We start from the raw sequence: 27316 nt of genomic DNA on the forward strand, positions 1-27316 counted from the left end.
GTAGCATAAAATAAGTGTGAAAAACAATAGGCGCATCGCGCGTGCCAGAATAGGTTTCACGCTCATCAGCGCGTGCCCAGAATGCTAGTATAGAAAGAGAGAGAGAGAGAGAGAGAGAGAGGTTAAAGACAGACCCACACATACCCTAGTCTGAAGGCTCATCAACCCCGAAAGGAACCTAGTCCGAAGGCTTGTTAGGAACCACAACCCAATTATACTTGCATTTTACCAATTACCAATAGGAGTACAAACATTTCTCTATTTTGTACGAAGTACGAAAATTGCAATCCGAGCATAGTGCAGATTCACTATGTCCTTAAGACAGATTTTTACCCTCACGGTGCTTCAAGATTGGATGGGAAACTGTCTCCCAAGATAGAACAAATTTTTCCTTCTATGAAAAGCAGCATTTTAATTTCACAGAATCAGTAAACTTAATATTGTGTTTTGACTAAGACCAGAGAAGTTGAAAGAGACAACAGAGAGGTTGAAAGAGATGTCTCTTCATGCAAAAACGTCCGATATTTAGGGTGCACCTTTTCTGCATAAAACAACGTTTCAAATTGTTGTCTCTTTCCAAAGGTTGCTCTTTTTCGATATAATGCAACAACGTTTCATACCGTTGCACATTCCGTCTCCACAGAAAATTAGTGGTACCCCTTATGGCCCAACCCAATTAGGCATTATAAACTTAACAACTCTTTGGTTTTCTTCCCATGTGGGACTAAATGTTTTTCTTAGCCATTTCATTTCATGTGGGTTAATTTGGAAGACAAATTACTCATTCATTTCTCAATGGATTTGTGCAAATTCAAGTTCCATGTGTTCCCTACACTTTGAACTTTTCATTGCACATCTATTTTTCTAACTAGGCTCTCGCTGATGCTCTATTTTGTGTAGACCCAACCGCCTCCACCTTGTCTATGAAGAAGAGTAACTTTGTATAGACCAAACCGCCTCGTACCAACTCCGATCGGGTCATTAGCTATGATGAAGAGTAATTTTCACCCTCTAGACGGATTCTAATTTCGCTTGTGTTGCTAAATGATGGCTATGCGGCTAACCACTTTATTTTGACGTGGTCCAGCATCAGAATCCAATTTATTCATTTCTGCACTCAGTGCAGACCAACAATATTGAATTAGTTTGATGTTTTTGCTTCATACTTCCAAGCATATACTATATGATGAGAGGTTGAAGCCAGTTCTGGTATGATATAGAAAGGATAACATTTATAACTTAGATTATAACATTTATAACTTAGATTTTCAAATCTTGATAAGATAATAAATTTGAGTTATGGCTTGACATTGACATTTATTCTGTTTTCCCATCTTGGGTTTAATTTTCTTTATGCTATCAATTATTTTATAGCCGTAAGTAGGTTTGTGTCATTTTCTGATTTCGTTCTGAGCAACGACATCTACAGAAGGTTGTTTTCCTGTCTCTTTCCGTATTTTTTGTTGCATTATGGTAATTTAGATGAAAGCAGTCCCCAAATTCTACAAAGATTCTAGCAGCAAACGTATAATTCTACCCGTAGTACTAAGATTCCTATTAAGCCACAAAGACAGAAAGAACACTACTGACGCATACTATCAAGTCAAAACACATAAATGACAACTTTGATATATATATATATATATATATATATATATATATATATATATATATATATATATGAACTAGATACAGACAATAAATTGAGTTTCACATTTGTCGATCTACAGATCTGAGATCCCAGGATGTTTCCACCTTTCGAAAACCGCAGAGTTCCTTTCTGGATTGCCTAAAAGATTAGTTGTTTATTACCTACCATAGAGTACAACAACAATGGAAAATGGGAGTTTTCCCAACCTAAGAGGCTAAGAGACCTTGTGTAGTGGCATCTACATATTGTCGTTATGCATCAATGCCTTTCACTCACACTTCTGTTACTAGGCCATAACTTACTAAACATCCTCTTGGGTCTGCCAGGAAGTGAGCAAATGGCCTTGAATTTGGAGTTTTTCAAAACACCATCATGGTTGATGAAACTTTCATCGATGTCGTCCTCTTCAGCTAGCTTCATTCGAAGAGTTGACAGCTTCGACTTTGGTGATTTAAGGCCAGAGACGCTCCACTCATCCTCTGTTGGACAAGTACCTGCGCTGCTAAATGGTGGATTCTTTGACAGGTTGCTTTCGTGGGTGGCTAAGAGTGCCTTAATGTTACTAGGCAGCTCGGTCACTTGACCACCAGCCATGACTGCTCTTGCTTGTTCGAAAAAGAGGACTTGCACCACTACCCTAAGTGGGAGTAGCTCATTCTGCGCAGCATGCATGCAAGCTTCCATGGACAGCTTCTTGCAGTCTAGAACTCGACACAAACGCTTCCTTTCACTCTTGTTCAGGTCCGGATGTGACTGTATGGCAAAAGAGAGAAATCAAAATACCATTTTGTGAATTAAAGGAAATTACATATGTTTACACATCTACATCTAATAGGACTAACGAAACCGTCCAGGGAACCAAAATGAGGAAGGGCATTGCCCAAGTTGTAAAAGACAAGTATATCTCAAAAAAGGGACTACCGAGGAGCTCAAGTATAGCAAGAAGCGGTGGCCAAAAGATACCGCCTAAAGTAGTTTACCTTTAGAAAAATGTCAATGGCTTTGTAGAGATCATCGTGATCAATTCTTGCAAAATCTGGAATGGCCTCAGCAAGTGCAATCACCTTGGACAAAGGCAAATTTACATCGTGAGCAATCTCCTGCTGATACCGATCTATAAGTTTTGCCACCTTCAGTTTTGAACTATGTGATGCTGAAGAAGACCTTCTACCCTCTTGAAACTCAAAATCGACATTCTCTGCTGATCGAGACCTCCTCCTTTCAAAACCAAATTTAGCTCTTGGTGGGCTTGTTGGGGGGCTCTGCCCTTGCAACATGAAATGCTCTAGTATTGTGATGACTATATCGACATCATAGAGTGTCTCATCTGTCTGTGATAGGGAAGGAATTAATAAATCAGTGACTGTTGCTTCCTCAAGCTGAAATCCCACTCGTCTCGCCAACTCCATTTTTGCAGCAGAAGAGGCACCAAGTATGTTTGCAGCCTTCAATAGCTTGAGCAAGAAACTGCAGGAGGCAGAACCTTTCTCCATTGGAAGTAAGCTTATTATTGATTCCAAAAGAAACCGATGCTTTGAGGTTAATTCTTCAAACGAGTCTGTATCAGGATTGGATTTTTCTCGTTTACTGATATATCCATCTTTTGATATGTTGGGTAGCCATCGTGATGCATAAATCTTCAGCGCATCACCTATCAGATTAGAGGGTACTTTTCCACCAGATTTGATTGCCACCATTGTTCTCCAGTAAAGGTCTATACCCAATTCGGCTAAATCCTCAGCCCACCACCCCTTTGAAACAGGTCTGTGTCTATGGCTCTCGGTTCCATTACATAATGAAGCATCGTCTCTACCTCCTCTAGAGTAACTGTGAGACAAATTCACCTTTGTGGGATGAGCTAAAACTTTGGAGGCAACAGCATCAACACACCGGCTTGTGATTCCAAGATCTTCGCACCATAAAGGCAAGAACTTAGTGCTTTGCAAAGCCAATATCGAGTCCTTCCACCCACGAAGAATGCAGGAACCGAAGAAGACGTCAAGCTTGTATTTAAGGTTCCCCTTCTCCACATCCTCTGTCATCTGGAGATATTCAGCAGCGCACCGAAGTGCCACAATGTTGAAAGCACTGACTGTAATTGTAATACCATAACAGAACTTGGCACAAGTCTCAAAAGCTTCAACTCCACCGGGGAAGTCAGGTAGCTGGATAATTTGTGGTTGGGGGGAGTTAGATGATTCCACACATAGTCGCTGTAAACGCAAGCACTTTGAGAGCAGAGGAAACTGTAACAAGAAGCAAAGGAATAAATCACACAAGCCTAAGAAAAAAACTAGTACAATTTAATCCAACTGCTTCAATTCAGTCATGGAAATCGTAGTACAAAAACTCATATAAGCTTCAATTTTACCTTGTGCAGCATATATCTACAGTCCTTGACTTGAATTATAAGATCACTAGAGACTTCTGTGGAGACAGACCTATATTTATAGGGAAGGCATTAAAAATACACATACTTCATCAAATAGTCCTAAGAAACAAAGGAAAGATAAAAAGAAAGATGAAACTCATACCTTACAGCCTCAGTAGTATAGAAAGTATCAGGACGAGATCCAAGTTTCATGAACTTCATGTCTAGGCTTATTGGGTGTTCATCAGCATAATTAAAAAAATAATACCACCTTCAGAACTGGTAGAAAAGCTTCTGTTTTAACACACGTACAGTTATAATTCACAAACACCCTCCAATAATAACAAGCAAGCTAGGCTGGTTCTTCAGACTGAAAAACAGTTAAGAAACACCCATTTCCTGCAACAAAATCCTATCCAGTTATTAGTACATAAAGAGAGAAAAAATATATAAAATTCAAAAGCATAATTGTTAAAAAAACAAAACACACACACACACACACACACACAAACAAAAAGCCATCTACTGGACTCAAATGTGATGTCATTTCAATCAAATTCAGTAACCCCTTTTGATTTAGACATGTATTATATAAAAAAAAAACAAATCCAGTATACAATCCATAATCAATCAAAAATCAAGTTGCACCAACTTAAAAGTGAGAAGGCAAAGAAAACAGAGAAGAAACAGAGCTTTATAAGCAAAAACCAACCAACGAAACCAACCCTACATCTCTAAGACTTCTAGAACATCAAAACAAACGAAAAAAAAACATATGAACAAGAACCTGAAAAAAAAAATATGAAGTTTGATTCTTCTCCACATGCAGAAACACCAACCAACTACTCTGCCAAGAAAAACAACTCCAGCTATGTCTTTCAAGTTCTAATTATGTTTTAACTGTAAGAGTGATACCCACGCGCACGTGCTTAACCGTTCCCCACTACACTCTTCTCATCATTGCTCCTTTCAAGTTTCTTCTTCAGCCTAGCTTGCATTATTTTAGTCAAACATAATTATGTTATAAAACTTCATTGAAAAATTTTAAAGAACAAGAAAAATATCTAAGTTAGAAACTATATTAAGAAAAAAAAAAAAAAAAAAAAAAGGTGGTGGTGTTGGTGAAAAGAAAAGGATGTATGTGTATCACCATCAAAGGTAGCTTTAGCAAATAGAGTAAGCCCAGAGCATATTATATAATTCGCGCGCAATCGAAATAGCCCATGATAGTAACTATATTTACAGAAAAATAACACGCTCTTGGAACATAGTATTTTAAGACATTGTCTCCTTATGGTATGAAATCAAGGGAATGCATTTACCCAATTGATGTTGCTACAACAATGAGTAAGCTTCAAATCTCCAACATGTTATATATTATATGATTTAGTTTGACTGTTTTGAGGTTTCATTAGACTTGTTATGCATTGGATCCTCTTTGGGTCTAGATCCAATGTTTGACTGGCATAGGATAAAAGATTGAGTGTGATTGTTCGGTTTGTCTGATTAATTAATGGAAATGATGATTTGTTAAAGCTTAGAAACCTAGGTAAATGCCTAAATAGGAAGTAAAATCAGGTGAACAATACAGGCTTGCTTGAATACCATCCCTGTTGTTCTCTTTGATGATGGCGGAGTTCGATCCCAGACCTCTGGTATCATCACCCAAAAGTTTTACCGATTTTGCTAGTCGGCACCTACACTATTCCTATTGTTAGTAAACAAACTAAGCCACTTGGCATCAACTTATGGCTTAACTTTTTTTTTTTTTTGGCTCAAGTTCTTCTTAGATACTAGGTTGATTCTACGAAGCAATACAAGCCAAGCCTAAAGGCCTAAACATATTTTATGCTCGTTTCAAGATCAAGTATGTCGAGCCTAAATATACTGAAGGTAATTACAAACTCGTTTCAAATACCAATCGAAAGCATTGCATATGGCTGGTAAGTGATTGAAGAACGTTAATGTAAAACAGCATTGCAGGTGTCCACTAGAAAAGTCGGTAAAACTTTTGAGTGATGATACTAGAGATATGCGGCTCGAACCCCACCAGCATCAAATAGTTACTGATCTCATTTAAAACAGGCTTGCCAATAAATAAAAAAAAAAAAAAAAAAAAAAATGTAAAACAGTGTTTGGGAGCATATATAAGTACTGGGACTTGGCCATCCTACCCTTTGAAACAATTACTAGAGCATATATAACCCTTAGATGATTAGAGCCGTTACCAGAGTGTATATCTCTTTATGGATTCTGTTAGATACTTAGAAATGTCCATGATATAAGTACTGGGACTTGGCCATCCTACCCTTATTTCTGTGAGCAACCTTTAGTACTCCTTGTATCTCATAAAAATCTGATTCCAGTAAGAATATAATTGATTTTAAACAAGACCGACGATATTTTTGGCCGGGCAATAAGCATTAGGGAACAAAATGTCAGATGAAAACCTTGCAAAACAAGACCACAATCACACTGTGGTTCCCAGTGCTGTGTATAGGCTCGATCATTGTCGACAATGAATTGAGACCCAACTATGTGTTGGTTCGATCAATCTACATTCCATATAAGGGCAGATGACAATTTCGATATTATAGAATCCATGGAGGGGTAAATTTGATGGAAGAAACGTAGATGCTTAATGGACTTGCGGGTCTGGAAGGATGTTGTAGCTTTGTGAGATGCAGCCATCCACACGCTGTAAGAATCGTTTTCGATGCTACCCAGTTAGGGGGCCAAGAGACAGCCCTTCCCTCAAGAGGGGACCCTTTCTTTTTTTTACAGGGGCCCTCCATCCTTAGTGGTGTCACCAGCCAATTTCTAAAGCTACTCTCAAAAGCAATGGCACACATATTTAACTTATCTTCATTTTAGAAAGCCATTTAGATAACACATAGTGATAAATCACCTATCATAGAACAAATCTTTTTTCGGGTGAATAAGAACAAGTCTATATTATGATTTCAGCTTATTGGTGATGTATGTGTTACGCAGAGCGTACACATATATAATCAGTACTATCAACTGAGATTAAGAAACTTGAGTTCACAGAATTTCCCCTATATTCAGGTTATCCGGACTAAAACCTTAGGTTTTATGAACCTCCGAAAGCTCCCCCACACAGAAAATTCATAATTTTTGGGTGGGGCGGTATTTACATCCCAACTAAAGGGATTGGCACCCTTTGACAAATTTTAAGGTATTGGCATCTCTCCATTAATTAATTGTATTAGTTTGTATAAGATCGAAATAATATGTTTCCATTGTAGTCCGTACCATTGACAGTGCATCATTAATTGCATATCCCTGAGACGTCAAGGATCCCTAAAGTTTTCTTAAGAAATAACCATATCATGTATGAAGAAGGAATATCCATGGGCTGCTATATTTAATTGTTTATTTTTACTGATTGGTCATCAATAGTTTGGTGAAGAAAGCAAATCATGATCTGTAAAGGTATGAATGAATTACTCATGGTTACTCTTATACTACACCGTAATTCATTGATCATGATTTTTAGCGAGGAAATTAAAATATTTGAAATAACGGATTTGAACTTATAATTTATAGAAAATTAAATATTGCTTAATATCCTGATATTGTTTCTCATAATGACCATACGTGGAGCAAACAACCTTATGAAATAAGGCGGTACAATTACTACAATCTTCACTGATAAACTCATACTGCTATAAGACATTAAGACATACAAAACTTAGACAATTTTATAAGAATTGTCACTGAATAATCCAAGCCAAGAGGTTGTTGCTGTTGATAAATTCATGAATCATCCGAACAAAACTACCACAGAGAACTTCTTTCTGATTTTATACCGAAAAAGTAGACACTTGTTTCTTGATCTGAATAGTTATACAAAACCACAAGGTAATACAGGTTCTACTGTCTCGATTTTTCAAACTGCGGATAGATGGCTTGTAATTCCTTCTTTTCCTCAGCTTACTAAGAATTCCACCAAATGGAGCAAGCAGCATGAATTCCATGAGGATATATTATGACTTTATGAGTTGCACTGTGTGTGTGTGTTGGAGGAGCCCTGTGTAGGGGCTTAACTTGACCTTCAACATAAGTTCGCATAATATTAGGTCAGCTTCTGCGGAGTGCGGACATTGGTTGTCTTGATCGAGTTCCATATTAAAATGATGCAAATAAATCAAAACATTGTGGGTGAGACTTTGACATGAGCATTGGCTGCATTGAGGCATTGAACAGCATCATATCACATCACCTTTGTAGTCCCTATAGTTAGCACAATTTACAACAAATCTACAATTTGCTTGACAATATTTTGCTCGCTAATCAAATTGCAGAAGTCTCCAAACGATGGCCCGGCTTAAGTCTTGACTTGCAGGAACATTGATTATTAAGTTAGATTCATATTGGAACAACCTGCCCCCTGGGGTGGGTGTGTATATTGGATCAAATAGACAAATTTCTCATCCTGTTTGGAGAAAAGCACGTTCAAAGTTATTTTCCATCGCCATACAAATATGCAACAAAAGGTTGTCAAATGCACATAATAATTACTTACCGTTGATTGTTGCAACATTTCTTTCAATTCACTCATGTCAAATGTCAATAGACAGTAGGTGCAGCAGTTAGATTGGGTTCCAGCAAGTGGTTTGACTTGTACACATTGAACGTTGCTCAGAAAGACTTACAGCAAGAACTACCTTCAGATTTTCAAAGCCTAATGAAAAATGCTTCAGTTGGTTGGGTGAATAAATAACACTGTAGTTATTAAGTGGTTGAATCTGTGGGTCTAATCTGCATAACCATTTGACTCAATTTGATAAAGAAATATGGAATCCCAGACACTAGTGACCTAGTGTAACAGTACTTTAAGAACCATTAAAGGTCCTTGGAAGATGGTCTGTGCCACTATGATTCACTAGCAAAAGACACGTGCTGCGCACGTCTGCGCACGTATTCAACTATGCAGCTGTTGTTTAACTTTCTCACCTGATGAGGAGAGACCCACCAATGAAGACAAATGGTAAAGTTTAGATATTCAAAAAAAGGAAAGTTACAATTATACCCTTATAACATATATGAAAAAAACTATTTTACCCCTATTTGTTTAACCTTCCAAACATACGCCCTATTATGATTAGAAATTAATTTAAAAAAATATAAAACTACAATTTTGTCCCTACAAAATGACAAAAAAAAAGTAAAAAATATATAAAAGAGAATGTGAAATTACCAAAATGCCCCTGTGACGTACATGAAAACACTATTCATCATGCCCCATATTTTTCTATATAGTAAGATATTCAGATCCGTGAGGCTACTAAATTGTGGAAGAGTCCAATCTTTGGTACATTTGACATCAGCCATAAAATGGACAAGTAATGCAATTGAAGCTACCCCAAATTCACAAATAATCTGTTGGAAAACGGGTATTGACTGAGTAATGGTATAGGGGCGCACACCCCATAATATGCCTAATATGCCTTGGTGAAAGGACGCATGCCCCTAGTCTTGATCAGCAAAGTTTCTCCAGGAAGGGCGAACGTTAGTACTAGAAGTTGATCCTTCATAAGGGGCACACGCCATATAATATGTCTTGGTGAAGGGGCGCACACCCCGATGCCCATGCACAGGTAAAGTTTCAATTTTACCGAGATGATTCGGAATTTTGTCTTACACCAAAATTTTAGATTACTATATAAAAGAAGTTAAGGTTTTGACCCAAAACTAAGCTAATGAGTGAGAAGAAAAGAGAGAGATTTAATAGAGCATTCTTTGTGAGTGATTCATTCTTTATGAGCGATTGAGAATTGATTGTTGTGTACAATCAAAACAAATCTTCTTGTAATATTCTTGTTCATCTAGTAGAACTATTGATCTCGCCGTGTAGATGTAGGCATATTGTCGAACCACCTTAAATCTTTGTGTTATGGTGTGTTCTTTACTACTATACATCTCTTTACTTGTTTATGTTTTGCTAGTTGATAGAGATATTGGGTTGTGTTTGGGTATTGTCAAGAACACTTGTCTTGTTTAAAGGTCACACCTTTGTGGTTGATCTTGTTATTTGTTTTTGCATTGTGACTCTCATAACAATTGGTATCAGAGCTTCAGGTTGAGACCTGGGGAGCATTGAGTTTGAGTTTTGGGTTAAATCATAAGGTGCTCAAATTTGTAAAGACAAAGTGTTTGATAAAATTCTCAAGTGAATTTTCTTGTGAGTTACTTTGTGTGACTTGTAGAAATGACTCCCAAGATGTTTGTAAAGTTTGAAGAAGAGAAGTTTGATAAAGAAACACAAGATTTGACGGCAAGAATGAGATCGAATGAGAAGACTTCCACAAGCAAGTGGAAGTATAGTTCTAAGAAGCCTTTAAAACATGTACGATGCTACAATTACAAGGAAAAGGGACATTATCTAAGTGATTGCCCTAGCTTGAAAAAGAGTAACAAGATGAGTGGTAAGTTGGAGAATGAGGATGTTGGTGAAACAAGTCTTTCGGTGTCTACACAAGATAACCACATAACCGATAGGTGAATTCTTGATTCCAGGTGTTCCTACCACATGTGTCCAAATAGGAAGTGGTTTGCTACCTATGAGAACTTGAGTGGAGGTTCCGTTTTGATGGGTAATGACGTTGCTTGTAAGACGGTAGGGATTGGAACTATACGGGTCAAGATGCATGATGGTGTGGTGATGACTTTAGCCAATGTGAGGCATGTTCCTGAATTAAAGAAGAATTTTATTTCTCTTGGTACTTTGGATTCCAAAGACCACAAGTTTGTGGGAAATTGTGGTCCCAAAGATCTTTAGTGGCTCTTTAGTCATTATGAAGGGTCAACGGAATGGAAACTTGTATATTTTATTGGGTAGTACAGTGATAGGCGATGGAGCAGTAGGTACATGTGGTGATGATTCTGAGTACACAAAATTGTGGCATATGCACCTTGGGCATATGAGTCAAAAGGGATTGTCTGAGTTGTGCAAGCGAGGGCTACTGAAAGACTTGAATAAACCAAGTATGGAATTCTATGAGCATTGTGTCTATGACAAGCAGTGCAGAGTCAAGTTCAATACAAACAAGCACAAGACGAGAGGCATCCTAGATTATGTGTATTCAGATGTGTGGGGACCCTCAAAGGTGGCTTCTAAGGGAGGTAACCGGTATTATGTCTCTTTCATCAATGATTATGCACGCTATGTGTGGGTATATATCTTGAAGTCTAAGGATAAAATTTTCAAGACATTTAAAAAGTGGAAAACAATGGTTGAGAATCACACAGAAAGAAAGGTGAAGACTTTGTGATAATGGTACTGAGTGATATGAGTAAATTGGATGTTACTCGACTCACACTTATGTTAAATACCTTACTCTCGATTCGTGTTGAAATTAGTTTTGAGTAAGGATTCGTTGTCCCGTACCTAACATTGAAACACTTGTTCACAACTTCACTCTAATACTTCACAAGATAACTTAAATGAGATAAGGGTTTGATTTGATGTTTTTACACTACACTTGACTTTGATTTCTATTAAACTTACAAATAATGTAACTTATCTTTTAACTACTTACAAGAGAATTAAGAGAGAAGGATGTGGAGAATTAACTCCACTCATGCAAGGATAACTACCATTTCTAAAGTATTCATTACAAAAACTATAATCATTCTTGGGTTCATAGACAAACCCAAGAATGATTAGAGTTTGATCCCTAGTGGATTTAAGTTATCTCTAAGAAAACCTATTAGCATGAGGAGTTGATATGGTATTCCATCTCTAGAAGACCCTAACAAGTCCTAGTTTGTTATCAACATCAACTATTATAGAGTTAATGTTGAAAACAAACTTGTGAAAAACTAAGCAATAAAAGACTTCATTAATGGAGCTCTCCTCACATGAGCATCATTAACCCTCCACATAGGAGGGTTTTAGCTCATGATCCTAGGAGGGATGAACTAACAACAAGAAGAAGAACAAAAGAGAAAATCAAGTTGAGAGAGAAGAAGTTTTTATTCCTAGAGTGGAGAAGACTCCATTAACAACTTACAAGCTTTCTAAACTAAAAACATGGAATGAATTGAATAATTTTGCTTTGCTTTTTAGATTTATCTCATGTAATGGAATGATTAGGGGTGGGCAATGGGCCGGGTCGGGCTAGCCCGGCCCTAAGCATTTAAAGCCTTTCAGTTATTAGGGCCGGGTCATAAGTCTAAATTTCAAGCCTTGACCCTACCCTAAGCCCTCTTTAACAATTTAGGGCCGGGCCTATATATTTTCTTCTTTTTACTGCATCAGTTTTAAAACTCATTTATATTACAAAAAAAATTCAAAGATTTGCAAACTCAAAGTCCCACCACTTTGAAATTTGAATAACAACCAATCTAGTAATAATTCTTGATAAGTCCAACAATTTAAAATGCATATCCACAATCTGATAAACTGAAGTACATAGAGACTCATATTTATATTTCAAAATTACAGTTAAAATGCACAAGACACATTTTGGAATGAGCTTTCACTGACATAAATCTGTTATTTCTTTTACTCAAATCTCACCAAAATTACATTTAACATTGAAGAACACAAAGACAAATAAGAGTATGGAATGAGTTTTTACTCACGTCAACCTATTTTTCATTAGGCTAGTACCCAGTGCTCATTATTGTTCTTAGCGACTAGGTTAGACGGGGAGTTGTGAGGTGTACGTGAGTTGTGAGATAGAAACAATTAGGTTTACAAGTTTTTATGATATAAGACAAATTATTAGAAGTACCCATATGGTAAGTGATAAATTACAAAGGACAGTGTTATTTTAATTGAAAATATGTAACAAGGAGTTGGATAGTTTTAGTTGTGTATTTTATAGTGAAATTATAACTAGGGCTTAGTTAGGGTCGGGCCTATGTTTCAGAACCTTAGCCCGACCACCTTTAGAAGGCATTAGGGCCGGGTCGGCCCTGCCCTAAACTCTGTGAGGGCTTTAGTTGTAAAGGCTTTATAGGGCTTAGGGTCGGGTCGGTCAGGGCCAGGTTAGGGTCGTTAGGGCCAAATTCCCACCCCTAGGAATGATTACCCAACATGAGTGCTCACTCCAATCCCCTTAAACAAATGGATAAGTGTTCCACTTTGTCTTCCACTTGTCTTTTTCTCTATTATTCTTATCTCCACTCATCTTGTCTCAAATTATGAACAAGATAATGAAGATTCCATATCAGTGATGGGGGCTACATGCTTTGGCATGTGATGTCCATGTGGGCCCACGTTGACTTTTACAATTTCACATCTTCGTGTAGAGCTCGCTGCACTGATCATTTTGACGATTCCCGTACCGAATTCGGAGTCTAGAATCAGGAGATATGCTCTTTGGAAGTTCCACGGCTTTTCTGCACCGTTGTCTTCATTTGAACCGAAAATGGTCGGTGTTGAGTCCATGGGCTTTAGTCTGGCCCTTTTGAGCGTTAAATGGGCATAAAGAGAAGGTTTCATGTTCAAACACTTTTTCATGCTAAAACGCATGTTTGGCTATAAATTTATCATCAACTGCCGAAACCTACGAAATCACGAAAATATAATTAATTTATATTTATTAAACATATAATCAACCAATATGTAGTGTCTCTACGGGGTTTATAATACAGTTTTAGGTGCTTATCACTGAGTATACTTATTGTCCTTTCAAGGAATTTTGTGCGCAACATAGTATTGCTAGACGCTGGATAGTGATGGGCACGCCGCAGTAGAATGGGTTAGCAGAAAGAATGAATCGCACATTGCTTGAGAAAGCTAGGTGTTTGCTTTCCAATGTCAATCTTGGCAAAGAGTTCTAAGCATATGCAATAGCCATGATGTGTTACTTGTACAATAGATCACCAGTTCCGACAATAGACTGCAAGACACCTTATGAGGTATGGACAGAGAAACCAGCTGATTATGATATTTTACGCGTGTTTGGATCTAGTGTTTACTGCCACATGAATGATAGTAAGCTTGATTCTAAAACTAAGAAAGCTATATTCTTGGGCTATGCAAAAAGAGGAAAGTGATACTGATTGTGGTGTCTTGAAACCCATAAGTCCCTAGTCAACAATACGTGAGATTACATATGATGAGACTTCGGTACTACATTTTAGCAGGCCAGAGAAGGCTAGAGATAGTGGTGATTCTATAGAATCTCAAATGGTTGAGATGGAAGCATCAGAGGATGCTATAGAGAGCAAGGTTCTTATTGAAAGAACTATTCAACAAGAAGAAGATCGAGTTACAACAACTTGAGCAACAAGCTTTGCCTAGATGAAAGCCAAAGAGAAGTATGAAACAAGTTACGAAGTATGGGCATGATAAGCCAGTGAAACATTATGGTCGACCAGACTCGATTCCATATGCACTGAATAACGTGGGTGATAAGCCAAACGAATTCAAAAAAGTTGTTAGAGATGGTCATTACAAAGATTGGTTGGTAGATATGCAAGAAATGGTGGAGGCTCATAACAAGTTTTATACTTGGGAATTTGTTTATTTGCCTATAGGCAGAGGGTTTTGGATTGTAGAAGGTTCCCTATGGAGTTGAGTTCCAACATTGGTTGGAGGTACTCCACTTCTTGCATTGTTGATTGATGTCTTTCGTAGGCATGGCCCTTTGTGGGCATTATTGCTCTTTGTGAGCATGACTCTGTGTGAACATAACTCTTTGTGAGTATGGCCCTTTGTGGGCATTATCGCTCTTTGTGGGCATGACTCTTTGTGGGTAGCTTTTCGTGGGCAAGACTCTTTTTGGGTATGGCTCTTTGTGGGCAAAGTCCTTTGGAATAGTTGATGGTGAGTTCAATATGTGGTTTGAAGACTAGTGATTTTTAGTGAATAGTATGTTTGTGTTAGGCTCGATTTTATCTGTTAAAACCTCACTGAGGTGGAGAATGAAAGCCAAAGAGAAATGTGAAACAAGTTACGAAATATGGGCATGCACTACATCATAATAGGATATTTGCAACACGCACCTTTTTTTATTTGCAACGCTTATTTAGCGTTAGTAAGTTTTCAACGTTAAATAAGCGTTGGTAATGTTGTAAAGCGTTGCTTTATTTGGGTGAATTTCCAGAATTAATTGCTAACGCTTAAAAAGCGTTGGAGAAGTGTTACAAACTTAAAAATTTCGCGAACAGAGGGAAACCAAAAATATCGAAATATAAAACATAATTTTTTTTTTCTCTCCTCTCTCTCTCACCGCACCGCCGCATTATCTCAAGATCCCTAATTTTCGCACTCCTCAATCAAAGAAAACAAGAAATGGATTGTTGACATGCATCCTCGACCCAGAAATCATAATATTCTTTAGACATCCAACTCATTTCCTCCATATGGTATCGCGGTGTTGTTGTACAACAGATCCAAAAACAAAAAAAAACCTTCCAGATCCACAAAATTCGTCCTTAGTTGGTTTTTCGTCTCAACACATCCAAACAAACAAACCCCAAAGAAGCAAAACAGAAATTAACAACAGCTACAGGTAATTGCTTATTCTTTTGTTCTTCTTTGTTTCATTTGTGAATTGGCATGATATCGTTTTTCAAAAACCCAAATTGTTTTTGTGCATTTTTTTATTAAATTGGGTTCGAAAATTGGCGAAAATCAATATTCTTTGAACTAATGTTCTGATTTTGTTATCTAATCACAATCAATTCCGGAATGTTACCAAAGGAATTTGGAATTGCTCCTAACTATTATTTAACTATTATTATAGCTGCTATAATAATAGAAGATGAAAATCAAGGGGAAGAAGAAGTAGCAATACCATACCCAGAAGAAGAAGAACAGAAAGTTGAAAACCGAAGAAGAAGAAAAAACAACTATGGTGTCCGTTTAATAACCTTGGTGATCCGTTTATTGAGAGCAACTATGGTGTCCATTCCGAGCAATTTGAAGTGGGTGTTTTGGATTGGTTTGCTCGCCTCGGGAATTAGAGAGGATGAATATTGGGGTTATATTACAAATTGTGGTATATAAGGCAACCTTCATGGTATCCTTGTCGGGTTAGTAAATTTTTTTTTTGTTGTCACTATTGGGACCGAGTAGGAACGTGACCATTATTTACTTGAGAATAGTAAACCGATATGACAATGTGCGGGAGGGTGTTTCCGATGGAATTCTCTATCGTCCACGAGATACACACTATTCTCGCCTTCAAAGCGCACGAATGTATTGGATGGATCGTAAAAGTCAACACTCGGTCTCGGTGAGATTGGTTATGCAGATTTCAAGGATAAACTACAAATGAATAAGGAGAAGCCAGCCATCATCAATGTTAACATAGGTGTGTCGAGTTGTTCCTTCTAATTTCTATCTTTCTTACAAGAACTCATGCTCAACCTTAGTTATGTATTTGCAGGAACAACGGTTAAAGGAGCCGTTGATGATCTTGATTTAGTTATAAAAACTCTTGAAGAAACGGGATTCTCGCATGACTGATTCTACATTCATTGTGATGGGGCATTGTTTGGGCTCATGATGCCTTTTGTCAAACGTGTATGTCTTTAGTTGTTCCTTTCTTAAGCTACTGTATCCTTTGGTGGTAGTTCTATGTGAATGCATGTTTGTATATTGTGTTGATTTGTCTCAATGTCTAACATGCACCAAAAGTCTCATTTAAGAAGCCAATTGGAAGTGTGAGTGTCTCTGGTCACAACTTTGTTGGCTGCCCAATGCCTTGTGGTGTTCAGATAACAAGACTAGAACACATCAACGCCCTTTCAAGGAATGTTGAGTACCTCGCTTCGCGAGATGCCACCATCATGGGCAGCCGTAACGGTCATGCACCAATTTTTCTCTGGTATACCCTGAACCGGAAAGGTTACGGGGGTTCCGTAAAAGAAGTCCGAAAGTGCCTTAGGAATGCTCACTACTTGAAAGACCGCCTTCGAAGAAGGAATTGGTGTCATGCTTAATGAGCTTAGCAAAGACAGTTGTTTTGAACGGCCACAAGACGAGGAGTTTGTTCGTCGGTGGCAATTAGCCCGCCAGGAAACATCATCCATGTGTTGTGGTCATGCCAAATATTACCATTGACAAGCTAGATGATTTCTTGAATGAATTGATCGAGAAGCATGCAACATGGTTCCACGATGGAAAACCCGCACTCCTTGTATTGCAGCCAGAGATAGGAAAGAACTGTTGTGCTTGTGCTCTACACAAGTGATGCATGTGTTTAAGTTAGACTTGTAGTTTTCTAGCATTTGTTGTGCTATTTGTACTTGAAAACTTGTGTTATTAATAAAACTCACGAAGATGGATCTCAGTGAGAATCCTTCCCCTTTTTTTTTTCCCATTTATTCTTGTTTACATTCAAGCAGGCCGCTGTTGTTATTGGACAAGGATGAGTTCTCTCAGAAAAAGTCGGAAGGCAATGGGATTTCGATTGGTTTGACATGGCAAAGGTGCATTTAGAACCAACATTGCCTAGGACTGTCATTGTTCCCGAATATGAATTGCCATTCAAGCGGCCTAAAGATTGGGAACCCAGATCGATGGAGGTATGTAATTCTTCATTTATACTTTTACATACTTTACATGTGCCAAAGTTGTTTGGAAACATGTTTATATTCGTTCTCTTTAGTTCCCCGTATGGAAGTTGATTTTGTTTAATATATGCAGATGGATGTATCAGAATATATGCATTTAAGATTTACCCTAATAAAGTGGAAGGAATAATTACGAGATTTTGAAATGAGCTATATTTAGTGAGATTTTGAAAGTGGTACGTTTCTGAAAACCTAGGAAGCAAGGACACCAACACCAACACAGTCTGTCTGACATGAATGTACAACAATTCTTGAAAAAATAAAAATATGGGTAAGGCAAGGACACACTTACTGACCGTGTCAGAAGTAAAACATGGATATTCCTTCTGTTTATCTGATTATATTGAGAGTTGCTTACTACTCATGATACTTTTAACTCATTTACATGGGGTGACCAGATAGAATGTTGTTAACCAACACATCCACTATGTCTACATTTGGATAATGTATAGCTCATAACACTAAATGTAGATATTCTTCATAGCTATCTCTTGTTATAGGAAAAGACCCGAAGTATCTTTTATTATCAATGATAAATTGTAGTGCTTGTGGTTACTATTTTCTGCCATTTAGCGATATTTTATCTTTCTCCCCTTCTTTATAGATGTCGTGACAAGCAGAAAACAGAATCTTCTCGTCTCCAGACGGTGAACAGGAAGCTGAGTGCCATGAACAAGCTATTGATGGAAGAGAATGATCGGCTACGTAAGTGTCTCAAAGTTTGTTTACGAAAATGGGTATATGAAGCAACAGTTGATCAACGTAAGTGCCTTCTCCTTCACTCTTTATGTATCGTATTTATACCTATCTTTCACATCCTTTACTTGATTACTAGTGAAGCCTCCAGAAACACATGTATATGCCATTTTTTCAATTAATTAAGCGCCAGATACCTCTGATCCTTTTTCCTTTGATTTGTCTTTTGAGCTTTTGCTTTTAGAAACACAGAGTTACTATATATAAATGGGGAGACTAGGAAAGATGCTGGTCCTAGAAGTGAGGCTCAGAGTTACTGGGCTGTTGCTGAATCAGAGGTATGAAACACAGAGTTGCTGAATCAGAGGTATGAAACACAGAGTTGCTTTTAGTGATTCAGAGGTATGAAATAGTTTATTTACTAGTTTATGTTTTTCAACATATTAAACTATTTCTTCTTAATCACGCCAGAGTGATGATATAGATCATCATACTCACAACTCTAGTGTCAAAAGTGTTACTCTCAACCATCAACAAAGAAAATTATCAAAGTCCTACGATGGATACTCGGTAAGAATAATGTTGTATTTTTTTTTATTAATATTATTATTATTATTATTTAACTTATAAATTTTACAGAGTCACTCTTCTCATAAACCGATGAGGAACTACGGGATACTCATGCTCATAAAAATGGGACCGAGAGAACGATACGAGCAGTTTATTCACAGAAAAAGGTTTGGTTTTTTAGGTGTGATGCTTAATCCTCAAGACTCAATGCTTATTTATATATTGATTATCTGTAGACAGAACATCCTACTAGTGATGGAGCACGACCGGGATGTATCAAGTTATCGCGAGAACAACTTAGACATGTTGTTGAAGATATCGACTGAAATCGAATCGTATGCAATGCTTTTACCCTTCCATACTTTGCATCATCTATATATATACCTCTGTAAGACCTTGTGCTCTTCTTGTTTCGCTTATCTTGTAGGGAATAGTGAAATCAAATCATTCTACTCGTTGGATATATTTATTTCTATAAGAGAAGTGGAAAATCAATCAGTTCAAAGAACAAACCTTGTTTGAATAGTTTAATCCTATGTTACATGGACACGCTATATTTCAAAAATAATCCGTGTCGGATACGTATCCACGTGTCCGTATTTTTTTTTGGATAAATAGATTTTATTAGAATGGACTTTGCACTATTGCACTATTTTCTTTACTTTTTAACATCCTAGCTTGGTTGACACTTGCCAGTTGTGTTATGGTTTCGATTGTGTATGTCTTTGTTCGTTTGCGGTTTAAATTGTTTATGAAAGGCTGAAGTGCCGATTTTTTAATCACATGTCATGTCATTAGGTGAGAGTGCCCGCTACGGGGTCGATATAAACACTGGTGGAATCATAGATACATTTGCCAACTTTGTATGGGAACTTGCTGTTGTTAAGGTATTCAATGTTCTTTCCCATGTTGCTTTGTTCAGTTTCTTTTTACCTACATTGGTTGTGATTGCAAATGTCTCAGATAAATGCTATAAATGCGAACAGAGGGCAAACTTGCCTAATTCTAAGTGTGGACGAGACCGTGAAGAACCCAAAGGTAAGGTTTTCTCCAGCTACTTGTATGGCGTTTGTAGTGTTATCTATCAAACATGTTACACTCTGCCAAAAGTTCAGTGTCTTCATATCCCAAGAGTTCAGTTGTTCAAATTTATTTCCTTTTTTCATTCCAATCGTGCCATCCTTGGTAGTCACAAGTTGTTTTTAATTTTTCTTTGTATTGTTATTTTCTAATGGCTATTCATTGTATTGATAATCCAGCGGAGAGTATACAAGGAGGAGATGCTCGCTTAGAGCGATGGGTTGAGGGCGGCATGCGGGGTTTCGTGGGTCGGAAGGGGAATCTTTAACGAAGCGTTGAGCTTTTGGGTTTGAAGATGCCAAGGACTTCTTAGAGTGAAGGGAAGATTTTGAAAGCAAGGGTGGTTTGTTTTGTGGGAAGTTTGCTTTCGTCCCTAATTTTGTTTGCTTCCGTTTTTGGAGTGAGTTTGTAGCTATATATATATATATATATATATATATATATATATATATATATATATATTTTATATATTTGTCCATTCATTCTTGTATTCATTGGATTCTTGTATTCATTGGTTATTGTAGGTTTAGGTTGGTCTCGCTACAAAATATGAGAAATTTTTTTTTTTTTATTAGCAACCCATCGCTTAGCGGTTTATAACCGTTACAAATGAATTTTAAATTATTTTTTTAAATTAACTAACAACTTTGCAACAGTTACAAACCGTTGGTAAAAATTTTAACAAATTACCAACGCTTTAAAAAGCTTTGAAATAAAACCGTTGCAAAGGTTTTAAATATGTGTACGAAATAGTTATAATAAGCGTTGGAAATTTCTGTTTGCAACGCTTTTTAAGCGTTGGAAATTTCTATTTGCAACGCTTTGAATTTTTGTTTGCAACGCTTTTTAAACGTTAGAAATTTCTGTTTGCAACGCTTTTTTGCTTAAATATTTCCAACACTTTACCGACGCCATATTTGCAACGCTTAAAAAGCGTTGCGAAAATTATTAGCAACGTTTTTTTGCCGTTGCAAATATCCTGTTATAGTGTAGTGATGATAAGCCAGTGAAACATTATGGTTGACCAGACTCGATTGCATACGCACTGAATAACGTGGGTGATAAGCCAAACGAATTCAAAGAAGTTGTTAGAGATGGTCATTGCAAAGATTGGTTGGTGGATATGCAAGAAATGGTGGAGGCTCATAACAAGTTTCGTACCTGGGAATTTGTTTCTTTGCCTATAGGCAGAGGGTTTTGGGTTGTAGAAAGTTCTCTATGGAGTTGAGTTCCAACATTGGTTGGAGGTACTCTACTTCTTGCATTGTTGATTGATGTCTTTCGTAGGCATGGCCCTTTGTGGGCATTATTGCTCTTTGTGAGCATGATTCTTTGTGAACATATCGCTCTTTGTGAGTATGGCCCTTTGTGGGCATTATCGCTCTTTGTGGGCATAACTCTTTGTGGGTAGCTTTTCGTGGGCAAGACTCTTTGTGGGCAAAGTCCTTCGGGATAGTTGATAGTGAGTTCGATATGTGGTTTGAAGACTAGTGATTTTTAGTGAATAGTATGTTTGTGTTCGGCTCGATTTTATCTGTTAAAATCTCACCGAGGTGGAGAATGTTGGAAAACAGTACCCCTAATATGCCTTGGTGAAGGACCGCACGCTCCTTAGTCTTGATCAGCAAAGTTTCTCCAGGAAGGGCAAACAACAATATTGGAAGTTGATCCTTCATAAGGGGCGCACGCCCTATAATATGTCTTGGTGAAAGGCTCATGCCCTTGCACAAGTAAAGTTTCAGTTTTACCGAGATGATTCTGAATTTTGTCTTACACCAAAATTTCGGATTACTATATAAAAGAAGTTAAGGTTTTGACCCAAAACTAAGCTAATAAGTGAGAAGAAAATAGAGAGATTTGATAGAGCATTCTTTGTGAGTGATTCATTCTTTGTGAGTGATTGAGAATTGATTGTTGTGTACAATTAAAACAAATCCTCTTGTAATCTTCTTGTTCATCTAGTGGAACTATTGATCTCGTCGTGTGGATGTAAGCATATTGCTGGACCACCCTAAATCTTTGTGTTATTGTGTGTGTTCTTTACTACATCTCTTTACTTGTTTATGTTTTGCTAGTTGATAGAGATATTTGGTTGTGTTTGAGTATTGTCAAGAACACTTGTCTTGTTTAAAAGTCACACCTTTGTAGTTAATCTTGTTGTTGAACACTCGTTTCCGCATTGTGATTCTCATAACAGAATCTAAACCATAAGTTAATGTTAAGAAGGTAAATGGGGCTGATATAAGTTATCCTTACTAATAATTAAGGCGAAAACCAATGGTACACGCCGCCACAGTCTTGATAGCAATTTTGGTCCCTGAATTACTGGGGGAGGGCACACGGCACACCAAGGATCATGAATCTCGCATATCACCAATATTGTCCCTCACTTACAACCACTAAGCCGAAGCGGCATCATAAATGATGTGGATTGGAGGCGATATCTCAATTTAGTAACGCAACATTGAACTCTTGCTTAGCCGGATGAGGGATATTTCATTCACACCCGTCTACGTAAAATCTTGCTAAGAATGACAATGGACAAAGTAGCGATTGCATATATTCAAGTTCCATCAAGGTCAAGGATGATATTAAGTTATGCTTTTGATTATAGATGAAAAACTTTTAGGAATTTAGGCTGAAAGGACTTTGTGTGTGCATGTGTATGTGGATTGTGAAAGGATGCAGCCACAAAACTGCGAAAGAGTTGGTCGGACCAGGTTGGAGCTGACCCCAAAAATGCCCCCCCTTTGTTGTTCAAAACCAGGAGCAGGGATATGAATGTTTTTGACATCTAGGTATCAAAGGAAATATCCGGTTAACAATAATTTAGTATGAAATGTCATGTTCTTCATTATCCTGTCTTCGAATTTTTTTGTAATCTTGTTCGACACACATACAACACACTCACGCCAATAAGGTCCTACACCCACAAATTTTATAGATCTTCTGATCTTGCAGTATCTAACCACATTCGAGTATTCGACTTGTATCCCTCAAAATAACCATAACTCACCGGCAACTAAAAATCCTAGCTAGTCCTTTTTAGTTTAAACAAACAGGGCCCACTTCATAACTCCCACTGCTTAGTAACAAACTAACAACGTCTTCCCGCATGTACTGGATGTAGGACCTAGTTTTTCATTACCTGCAGGCAAAGTTAACTTGTCTACTGATTTATACATCGCACTTGCCAGTACAAGTGGCAAACGCACAATCAGGTTGCACTTGGACCAGTGAATTTTCTTTGCAATGGTATCAAGTTTTGTCTTGGTCTGATGATAGTGTCACAGCCAGTTCATTTTGCAAATTATGCAAGTTTAGTGAAAACATCAAATACATATGGATTTGCATATAGACACTACTAATTTTACCAAAGGCACCACACACTAAGCACAAAACAAAGGAGTCATAGAATTAGGACTGAAAATAATAATTTTTTAATAATCAAAACACAAATTTTCTTTTACAGAATTTTCTAATATTTAAAATCAAACAAGAAAGATTTATAAAATTTATTACTAATTGAAGATACTAATTGATTTATTTATTTTCTATTTTTTTTAAATTGATTGAATTATAAAATTTATTGAAGTTTGAAGGAACCCCAACATGAAAACAAATAATTCTCCTAATAATTTACGAATCAAATCTATAATCTTTTCTCCAGATTATTACATTTGCAATCAAAACAAAACTTCTAATGAAATTATTCAATCGCGCATTTGAATGAATATACACATTCGTTCAATTTATAGAAGATGATTAAAATTTTGAATTTGTCAACATGGAAAATGCACATTGATTCAATGAAACGTAAGATAAAACCAAACTAATCAAAATTAAACAATTTTTTTTTTATAAAAACATAAAAATCTTAAGTGGTGCCTATTCAATTTTGAAGTGATGCTCATTTGGTCTTAGGATCCGTTTTGTTTTGTTTTAGGTGTGACAACCCTTGGTAAAATAAGTGGTGTCTTTATAAAAACATGTGTGTGTGACCTGATTTTTTGTGGATATAATCTTCTCACAATGGATAATATGGCCACAAAATTTCATCCTATGTGGATATGTCTAGCCCTCCGAAAACTAGTGTTCAATTTTGAAGATTTATCTAATGGTCCAGAATTTTCAAATTTCATAATAACATTTGATTAGGTTAGACATATTTGAATGAGCCGAAATTTTGTAGACATGTTTATTCATGGTGGGAAGATCATATCTACAAAATATCGTCCCTTAATTCAACAAGTAGGATGAGATATGGTTTTGTACATTTTGGGAGTGGCTCTGTCCTTCCCCATATATAGAGGAGGGATCCATATACACCATTTTTTATACAACAGTTTATATAATGTGCTCCATCTCACTCTACAAATTTACTTACGACTTGATTTTTTTTTATGGATGTCATATTCCTACCATAGATAATATCTTTGCAAAAAATGAGCTCATTTGGAAATTTCTAAAGATGCCAAAAGAAAGTTTCAAAATTGTAAATCTTGACCGTTAAAACATATCACATTTTCAAATCAAGTTTTGAAAGGGTTAGAGATTTTAGAATGATATGAAATTTTATAAATATGATCTCTATAGTGGTAAAATCATACCACCAAGTATTAACCATTAATAAAGTGGTGTGCATTTCTTTAGAGTTAAAGACCAACTCTAAATATCTCTTATCTACAATTTCCTCCAGCGAACAAATTCACAAGATCTGGAACTTCTTTTTAAACTAGACCACACATAAAATAGAAAAGCTAGGAAACTCAACGCATAGCATAGCGCCAAAGAATATGTCGTAGATCTAATGCAAGGTAACTATATTTGACTATGTGTAACCTCCATCTATGCATGATTTTTTTTATTTTTATTTTTTTCATTTATTTTGGCTTAGTGAATCACTTAGGCACACCTTGATCTCGAGGAATTTGAGTGTTAAGTAGTGGCCCTAATTGAGACTTCCGTCCAAAGTTAACTTATGACTTAGAGCTAATTTAATGTCTCGAGATATGTATATATATAATTTAGAATGCACTCCAAAATCTAAGGATTCAAAATGGGATAAAGCAATCAGAGTTTAAATATGATACAAATTCATAATTAATAATAGCCCTAAAATTGTGCTAATAAGTTGCAACTATTAAGGAAATAAAATCTTTCTTCTATCCCGAATTTAAAACTTCACGTAATAGTAATTTCCTTTATATTGTAGTAATTTACATAAATTGTACGTCGAGATTGATTTAGATAAATTCAAACAATGGATGAATCAAATTGGAATGGCAGGGACTGAAAGGGTTAATAAACAACTTGTAAAATGTAATATGGAGTTTTCTTCAAAATTTGAAATGGCAAAGGTAAAGACAATTTTTATAAATTTTGTTAGCTAGGATCAAAATTAGAGTAATGCCGATGAACTAATGCACGGTTTGGGTTTTAGGAAACACATACATGAAGCTCCTTATGGTCTATTGGTTCTTTCGAACACACATAAAAAACAGTTACAATTGAAGCACATAATTACATGATAATTTGTAGCTCTACAAATCAGAATTTTATTAGATAATTGAAACATACATTACTCACAATTATGCAATATTTTGTTCAAATGTTCAAATTGAACATGATCATTTGAACAAGGCAACTGAAAGAAGCCAAAATAATTTAAATAGGAATCGCACATCAAATTAAATTACGATGTATGTGTAAGTTAACATTTAAAATGTGATACCAACTTATAGATTACCAAATTAATTCTAATATATATAAGTACGTAAGTAAAACATTACCTAGAAAATGAATTCAATTCTAATTTTTTGTGGGTATTATCTACATACCATAAAGATCATCTCTACAAAATTTGAGCTAATTTGGAAACTTTTAACCTAGCTAAACATTGTTGTCACTTTTAAAAAGAAATCCAACTGTTTTGAAATGTATAGTTTTTACAATTATTTTTTGCTTAGGTTAGATGTTTCCAAATGATATGAAATTTTGCAAAGATGATTTTTATAGTGAGTAGGTCATATCCACAAAAAAATTAGGGTTGAATTTATTTTCTAGGTGAAATTTTGCTTGCGTACTTATTTTAACTTGAAATAAGTATGTACTTTTAAGATCGGAACTATATATATATAGTAGCTACTTTTTAGAGAACTCTTTCTCTACAAAGTAGTTACTTAAATTAATTTAAAATAAGTACATAAATAACATTTCACATATAAAATGAATTCAAATCTAATTTTTATGTGAGAGCTTAACATGTGAAAATGTCAAGATTACGTAGCACATAGTGGTAATGTGCATGAATTTGCATCATCATTTGACGCCACAGTCTAATGATCCCAATAAGAAGCTGCTCCTGTACATTTCCAAGTTCCAACTAAATTAGGAAACTTCGCCCTACTGTTTTTTTTTTTTTTTCCTGTTTTTAACAAATCTAGGACCTAAAATTCTTAAACAAAAAAGAGCTCATAAGAACCATTCCCTTCGCGTGGGATCACCAAAAGTCAAACCTTAAAAAGGCTTAAACGAATCTCTTTATAAATTTTCTTTACAATGTGATTAACATTCAGCTACCCAAAAAGTTAATTAGACAAATGAGATTACTACAAACGCCTCCATTACCCGACTTTATGTCATTGTTGTCTAAGACTCTTAAGTAAGCATTGGATTGATAAGAGTACTTAACACGCAGCACGCTAGACACGATTACTATTGACGAGAGAATGGTTTTAGCATTAATTTATTAATATAATGATGCTAAAATATATAAGATTGGATGCTTAGTTAGGTGAATGCTGGTTAGTATCTATCCAATATCAAGCAACATTCTAGAATTGAATTAGTTCTTTAAGTGATAGATAAGATAGCTTGAGTGGTGTAGTCATATCATGCTCGGTTACGTGTGGGAACTGGAAATTACCTAGCACAGTTTTTATATATGAACATTTTACCCACCTTACTTGATTTTATTTTTTGTGCATATAAGAATACGAGGTTCTATGTCTAGTTTAATTTGGTTGAGCTTTTGGGTTATAAGTCCCACAATGATAATTATTTGTTTCAATAAATTTTCTCGATCCTTTTCATCTGAATGAGAAATTTCGACCAGTACTAAGTCAGCGACAAAAAGACAGACCGAATTTCTGATAATTGTATTCATCATAATGGTGTATAATATTGTTTTAATTTCTAGATTACTTATCATCATCAGAGGCAAACCTATTCCAATTATGTGTGGAAATTATACTTAAAACAACTGTTTTATGTGTATTACATCTTATTCCCCTTTCCCGTCTTTGTTCACTGGAATCAAAACTCATGATAAATGAGTTGTTTTGAGGTACAGGAGTGAAGAGTTGTTCATCCAGCTACCCGAG

General features: G+C 36.3%; 1 protein-coding gene, 2 long non-coding RNA genes and 1 pseudogene across 5 annotated transcripts; 2 read left to right on the forward strand and 2 right to left on the reverse strand.

The window, feature by feature from the left end:
- Positions 1-1657: 1657 nt before the first annotated feature.
- On the reverse strand, positions 1658-5093 carry LOC147523797 (Phototropic-responsive NPH3 family protein). 2 transcript variants are annotated; one of them, XM_086599624.1, is made up of 5 exons: positions 4938-5093; positions 4186-4421; positions 4023-4092; positions 2632-3897; positions 1658-2404 (listed from the first exon to the last, which is right to left on the reverse strand). In XM_086599624.1, exons 2-5 carry the CDS (start codon positions 4242-4244, stop codon positions 1910-1912), a joined length of 1890 nt encoding a protein of 629 aa, XP_086455750.1. In that variant the 5' UTR covers positions 4245-4421; positions 4938-5093; the 3' UTR covers positions 1658-1909. The 2 variants fall into 2 exon arrangements, with proteins under 2 accessions (XP_086455750.1, XP_086455747.1); XM_086599621.1 differs by having other exon boundaries at positions 4810-5075.
- Positions 5094-7585: 2492 nt separating this feature from the next.
- On the reverse strand, positions 7586-8930 carry LOC147523798 (uncharacterized). Its single transcript, XR_015196790.1, has 2 exons — positions 8572-8930; positions 7586-8481 (listed from the first exon to the last, which is right to left on the reverse strand). It is a non-coding gene; the product is annotated as an uncharacterized LOC147523798 (long non-coding RNA).
- Positions 8931-15863: 6933 nt separating this feature from the next.
- LOC147523799 (serine decarboxylase-like) lies at positions 15864-17203 on the forward strand (annotated as a pseudogene).
- Positions 17204-17399: 196 nt separating this feature from the next.
- Positions 17400-19122, forward strand: LOC147523800 (uncharacterized). Of its 2 annotated transcripts, XR_015196792.1 has the most exons (5): positions 17400-17537; positions 18190-18347; positions 18526-18851; positions 18921-19018; positions 19088-19122. It is a non-coding gene; the product is annotated as an uncharacterized LOC147523800 (long non-coding RNA). The 2 variants fall into 2 exon arrangements; XR_015196791.1 differs by lacking the exons at positions 17400-17537; positions 18190-18347 and having other exon boundaries at positions 18365-18851.
- Positions 19123-27316: the final 8194 nt, after the last annotated feature.

This window comes from Coptis chinensis, chromosome 1, assembly GCF_015680905.1.
Source record: "Coptis chinensis isolate HL-2020 chromosome 1, ASM1568090v1, whole genome shotgun sequence".
NCBI classification, from domain to species: Eukaryota; Viridiplantae; Streptophyta; class Magnoliopsida; order Ranunculales; family Ranunculaceae; genus Coptis; species Coptis chinensis.